Below are 6,297 nucleotides of genomic sequence, written 5' to 3'. Positions count from 1 at the left end.
GCCCCGTCCTGCCGCAGTGCGGGGAGGAGGGCCCCCCCCCCCCCCAAACACACCGACTGTCTCGCGCCTGCGCCCCTCCTCAGCCTTGAGGAAATTAACTCTTGGGGAAAGCGTTGTGCCATGAAATGTGTTTTTGAGCACGTCCTTCCTGCCTGCTGCAGGCTGTGATTCTAACCGAAGAAAGCACGTTGGGGGGGGGCTGGCCCTCGGCAGAAGGAGGGTCCCGACTTCCAGCTGTGGTCAAGTCTTTTAAACACTACCCGCCCCCCGTGCCCCTGGGCAGGCTGCTGCTCTGCTCCCCCCAGCTCAGCCTTTCTGCCCCCAGTGATGTGGAGAGGAGGGTGGGGACGACCCCCAACACATCCTCGCCTTCACCCCGGACAGGCGCGAGGCTGGGGGTCAGGTGTGTACGCCGTCTTCTGTCATCACCTTGAGCGCAGTCTCTGGACACTTCCCTGTGTGTCCCCTGTAGTTCTCCTCGTGCAAAGGCAAAGCCATCAGTCCTTGAACAGGAGGACCAGGGAAAGGGAGTGGTCAGCGCCATTTGGCCATTTGGATTCCTTGTCGCTTTGCAGGCCAATCCAGGGAGCCGCAGACAGCACTCTGGCCCCGGGGGCTCTGCTCGTGGCAGCCCAGAGTCCCCCACTGAAGGGAGTTGAGGCCCTGCCTGCTGGTCGCCCTTGCGGGGCAGCTGTGTGCCAGCCCCAGCCTCGCCGGCCTGGGTGGAGGCCCTCTTGGGGGTCGGCCTGGCTCCTCTCCCCGCCCCGCCCCCCCCGCGGGCCCCAGGGGCAAGGGAGTGAGTGCAGAGAGCAGGGCCTGGAGCTTGCGGGCTGGGGGCCGAGGCCCCGGGAGCCCGAAGGCCTGACTGCTTTTGTGTTCTTCGCCCAGGCCAGCAGAGCCAGCCGCAGAGCAGCCAGCCCGACTACAGCAAGGCCTGGGAAGACTATTACAAAAAACAGAGTGAGTGCGTTGGCCGTCTTAACAAGCAGCTCCCCAGGCACAGAGCCCCCAAGACCGTAGACTTGAGAGTCCGTGGTTCCCTGACCCCTTTTTTTCCTTGCCGCTTTCCCTGTGTGAGTCGGATCTCCGCGTCTACCTTTGCCGCCCTCTCCCCACGTGTGCCTGTCGGGAGATGCGCGGTCGTCCTTTGCCGTCCTGCGCTCCTCGCGCTTCTCTTCTGGACTCCAGAGGGCCCGGAAGGGCGTGGCACCTACCCTCAGGGACAGTCCTGGCCGTGGCCGTCCCCTTGAGAACCGCTTGGTTAGGGCTCAGCCCAGCCCAGCGGGGAGCTGTTTCCTGACTGCCTTGCGGTCCTGCCGCTGGCCCGGCTCTTTGGGCTGTTTCAGGACAGGCGAAGAGGCGGGGCCCGCGAGACTCAGCAGCGAGTCCGAGGGTGGAGCGGGTGCGGAGTTGTTTTTCTTCCAGAGTAAGCTCTTTTCTTAACTGTGCCGGTTTTCTTAACTAAACCAGTCTTTTTAAAAAGAGGAGGAGGAAACCTAATAACAACAAACAAAAACCAAAAAAAATACCCTAAGTGAATCGTTTAAAATTAGTACTAAGGTCTCTGGTGTGAATCCCAAAACTGCTGAACCAGAATGTTCGGGTATTGTTGGAAGGAGGTGTCTCACGTATCTTGAGTCCGAAGGGTGTTACTTGCTAGTTGGAAGAGCTCAGGTCATAGGCCGTCAAGGAAATGTTCACCCTGTGTTTGGGATCATTACCAGGTCAGTACCCTTCTGGGGGCCAGGGTGGGGGTCAGGGAGGTCACCGTCACCTGGAGCACCTGGTGAAAGTCTTCCCAGAGCCCCCGATCCAGATTCCCAGGCACGCGTGGGCCGGGGTGCCCTGCGCAGGCGCACACACCCCCGTGCCCGGGCACCCGCCTTCTGGCCCTCCCTCCTCCCCCTCTGGCCTGGGGCGCACTGACGGGGAGCTGGCAGGACAGGCAGACAGATGCAGAGAGTGTGGTTCTGGAGAGAGAAGGCAGGCGGGAAGGTCTTGTAGGAGTGGGGCGGGGACCGGGCGGGGAGAGGCTGATGCCGCGCTTTCCGCAGCAGTGCTCGGGCACGCCAGTCCTGGCGCAGCTCGCCAGGGGCCTGGCGGGAGAGCGTGGGCGTGGGGCGCTGGTTCCGGGTGCCCCCGAGGCTTTGGGAGGGGCTCCCTCCGGCTGCCGGCGTCCCTGCCTCCCGCAAGCGCGTCCCTGCTCCCAGTAACGCGCGCTTTGCTTTGTCCGTCAGGTCACGCTGCCAGCGCCGCTCCTCAGGCCAGCTCCCCGCCGGACTACACGATGGCCTGGGCGGAGTATTACAGACAGCAGGTCGCATTCTACGGGCAGACGTTAGGGCAGGCTCAGGCCCACAGCCAGGTCTGTAGCCGATCGCCGGCACTGCCGAGACTTCCCAGACCAACCCTGACCCCCCTCCCAAGCCTTCTGTGTGTGCCTGACCCCGGGGTCAGAGCACGGGGCCCCTGGGCTGTGGAGGAACCGCTTGGGCCCCAGCACTGCTCAGCACGGCCGCCGTCTGCAGAGTGCCCCGCGGCAGCCTCCCCGGCCCCCTCCTCGCCCCCGACAGGACAAGTTTGAGCCAAGTGGAAGAATCGTTTGGGCAGCCCCTACCAGGGCGAGCCTGATCTTCCCTCAAATCCAGACCCAGAGCACAGTGCTGAGTGGCACTCCGCTTCTTCCTCTGGACCCCAGGTCCCCCAACTGTAAAGGTCCCCCAACTGTAAAGGAGCGTGCCAGACTTAGCTGACCCTGGGCCAGCGTGGCACTGTGACCAGGGCGTACGACTAGCATTGCGTCACCCCCCACGCCTGTTCTTGCCAAGGGTGCTGTGGCCAGGCTGTCACGCTTGTCCCCAGTCAGCAGTGAGGGGCAGCCGCAGGAGGAGGGCTCGCCCACACCCTCTGAAGGCCGGGCGCTGCCTGGACGCCTGGAGGGCTCTGTAATCAGCGGCCCGAATGATTTTCTTACAAATGCAGGGAAGAGGACCAGCTACTCGCACAGGTCACATCTCAGGTGCATTTTTCAGGCGACCCGATGCCAGTCAGGTCCCTGTGGACAGTGTGTCAGTTACCACAGGCCCTAGACCCAAGGCCAGTCGTTCATCTCACTGCCAAAGTGGCCCTCTGGGCCTGGGCCTGGTGGGAACAGGTGTCAGGGTGGTAGGTGACAGAAGCAGCATCACTCGCTCACTCCCCTCTCCCCACCCAGCATCCCCTGTGGAAGGAGGCGCCCCGGGGCCTCCTGTAGAGAGGCTTTGTCTGGGCCAGATCCCATGACAAGGCCCGGAAGGATGGCGCGTGCCCGCGTGTGTGTCAGTTCCTGTCACCTCCCTGCAGACAGAGCCCCCGACCCCGGGCCAGCACTTGAGAACTCACCGTCAGACTAACTGTTCTCCCCCTTCCTTCCACAGGAACAGTAGGACAGTGGCCTGCAGCTCCCTCCCCCCCACCCCCAAACCATTGTGAGCAAAACCTATTTGTAACAGAGGTTTTTAGATGTGCAAACCTTTTGATGAAGAACCTTTGTTTTGTTCTGTGAAACACTATATTTAGATTAACAGAATTTTTCTAAAAATGGGGAAAATCAGTTACTAAAAATTGCTGATAATTTTTGTTTTGTTATTTTTGTTTGTGACTTCAAATGTGTAAGCTCTGGGATTCTTTTTGGAGCAATACCTGAAATTCGGGCACCAGAACGTGCCACGGAGCAGTGACATTTCAACATGGTGTGTTTTCGTTTTGTTTTGTTTGCATGTCTTTTTATTTACAGTTTTTTCTGTTGCAACAGAAAGTGGCTTGGAAGTCTTAGGTGGCTTGTAACAAATTCTTTAAAAAAAAATTTTAAACAGTATTTAAATATTCTTAAATGTGTAAATCCATTAAATGTTTTACTTCTAATTTCTTGTATCTTGGCTGTCTGGTTTTATTGCATTTTTTTAAAAACTGAACTATTATGTATTGTAATTAATTATGTGAATTCTGAATTGAGACAGATAATTGTATTGCTGTCCAACAGGGATCGGGAGGGGGCATTTTATAGGGTTTGTATAATTTCTAGAGTTCTAAAGGGGTGATAATATAAAAATGTGTTTGTGTGTTTAGCAGACGTTTTTTCATGTCTCCATTACCTACCGATTGCACTTGTGTATCTAAGACCTCCAAGCTTGTTTTAAAAACAAAACAAAAAAACCTTTCTCTGTTCTCTCAGAAATATAAATACTGTTATTTTTAATATTAAAAATAAATTCAATATAACTTTTAACAAACACTGTGGAACATTAAACCGCATAAAAATGTAGTAACTATTTTTTAATTCCAAGGTGTTTTTTGCTTTTTTCTTTTAAATATTTTCTTAATATTTGTCAGATTAACTAGATGAATAAATAAATCTAGCATTAACCACAATATGAATTAAATAATTTTGATTTAATAAAAGGGATAATATGATTTCCAGTGTTTACTGTAGTGTATCTTGTACAGATAACATGTATTTTTAAAGGAAAGAAAAACGGAATTGAAGCTATTTTTTCTTGCGTTTTTCAATTGACCTGGGGGACATTCCGTTTGAGATATACTGAAGTTACAGCGTCTGGGGTTTTTCTCCTTATTTTCCGTATAATGCTTGAAATGTCTAACTATTAAAAAAGGCAATTGGAAAATGTTATGCATGTTGTTTTTTTAAAGAAGTGTTCTTTTTATTGGACTGACAATTCATTTTACACTCTACATAATAAAATTCCCACAAGACATCTTGTGGGCAAAGTGTTTTTAGTCTGTTTGCTCTGTTTGCTTGTTCCTCCTGCTGCCCCCGGAGATAAAGGCGAGGATTCTGGCCGCTCTTGGCCGATCGTCTGACGCTGTGTCAGCCCGACCTCGCCGGTGCACAGCCTACGTTTGTAGCTACTTCGTTAAGCTAATTTTATCTTCATGGCTTTGTATAATCTTAACAGTTTAACTTGAGAGCCTCGGTTACCTCAGCCCCTCTTACCTGTCACATCTGCTCATCTCTTGATGTGGGTGTGACACCGAGAAGCCAACCACGAGGTCCCTTGCGCAGAGGTGCTGCCATCCCAAGTGGAGCTGGAGGATGCATTGGAGGGGGTCAGCGCGGCTCGCGCCCTCCCTTCCACACACCTCCCCCCGCGCGCGCCTGGGAAGTGGGGACCGGCTGGCCCGCGGCCTGCTCCCTCCCTGGGTGGGTGCTCTTTACTCTCAGCCCTGGACCGGCTGTGGGACCCTGAGCTGCTGAGAGAGCTGGAAAGTGCCGGCGACTGCGCTCATTTTGTTGCACTGTTTTCGTTAAGGAAACAAAAAGGGGGTGTCCTTACCCATAGGTTGAAACCACCATGGAGGGTCCTGTGGTTTCAGGACACACGGGGACAGTGTGGGCCCTGGACTGCAGGGTTATTGAGGAGGAAAGGAGATCGGCCTTCGACTCCTTTTTTTCCTGCTTCCTTGCCCGTGGATGGAAGCAACCGGCTTTGAGCACAGCTCTCCCCTTGGCTGTGAACGTGCCCTGCCTCTGCCGCTTGCTGTACACGGAGGCATCTCTTCATTCAGACACAGTGCTGCTAGGAGGATCCTGTTAGAACCCTCCTTATGGCTCGTTCTCGTGTGTGTGTTTCCAGTTCTGGTCCCTTTTCTTTTCTCTACCCCAGGCTCTAAGAGGAGGGGAAAAAAAGCATCTGTGGCTCCTTTAGGCCAAAAAGGGGTATGGAGAGCAGCCCATCTGCAGCCATTCTGAGGCCTGTTGAGAGCCGGAAGACAAAAAGGAGATGTGGCATCTTTAACTACACCTCTAGAGAATCGAGTTTGACGTTGAGAAATTGAATAGTAAAAGCCACTTGGAAGGAAGGAGGGGTCGAGCCAGAGGAGGGCATAAACGCTGATGACGGGAAAGGGAATTGGGGAGAGGGCATTACAGAGAAGGCTTCCTTCTAATTCATCTTCCAAGCTCTGTGCCAAAACAGCATTTGGCATTGTTCACAGGGAGCGATTGTGTGATAATGAACCCTAAGGTGTCCCTTAATTGAAGACTGAGCATTGCGGTTTGTGCCAAGAGTCATAAATGGTGCAGGCTTGCAGGAGGATGCATTTTCTTAAATGTATCGGTGAGTACAGATTAGCGCTTGTCCCCAGTGAAATGCCCATACTATAAATTATGGAAATCTCTCCCTCTCCCTCTCCCTCTCTCTCTCCCTCTCTCCCTCTCTCCCTCTCTCTCTCTCTCTCTCTCTCTCTCTCTCTCTCTCTCTCTCTCTCTCTCTCTCTCTCCCCTCTCTGTCCCTCTCC

General features: G+C 53.9%; 1 protein-coding gene across 2 annotated transcripts in view; it reads left to right on the top strand.

Annotated features, from left to right (window-relative positions):
- Window positions 1-4,769, top strand: part of FUBP3 (far upstream element binding protein 3) — a 49,677-nt gene extending 44,908 nt beyond the window's left edge. For both annotated transcript variants that reach the window (XM_028497301.2, XM_007103740.4), the window contains exons 17-19: window positions 889-960; window positions 2,238-2,365; window positions 3,417-4,769. In XM_028497301.2, the coding sequence (XP_028353102.1) occupies window positions 889-960; window positions 2,238-2,365; window positions 3,417-3,425 (209 nt within the window). In that variant the 3' untranslated portion in view covers window positions 3,426-4,769. The remainder of the gene's footprint in view (window positions 1-888; window positions 961-2,237; window positions 2,366-3,416) is intronic.
- Window positions 4,770-6,297: the final 1,528 nt, after the last annotated feature.

The sequence above is a fragment of the Physeter macrocephalus genome, chromosome 13 (genome assembly GCF_002837175.3).
Source record: "Physeter macrocephalus isolate SW-GA chromosome 13, ASM283717v5, whole genome shotgun sequence".
NCBI lineage: Eukaryota > Metazoa > Chordata > Mammalia > Artiodactyla > Physeteridae > Physeter > Physeter macrocephalus.
This window is presented reverse-complemented; position numbering and strand designations above follow the sequence as displayed.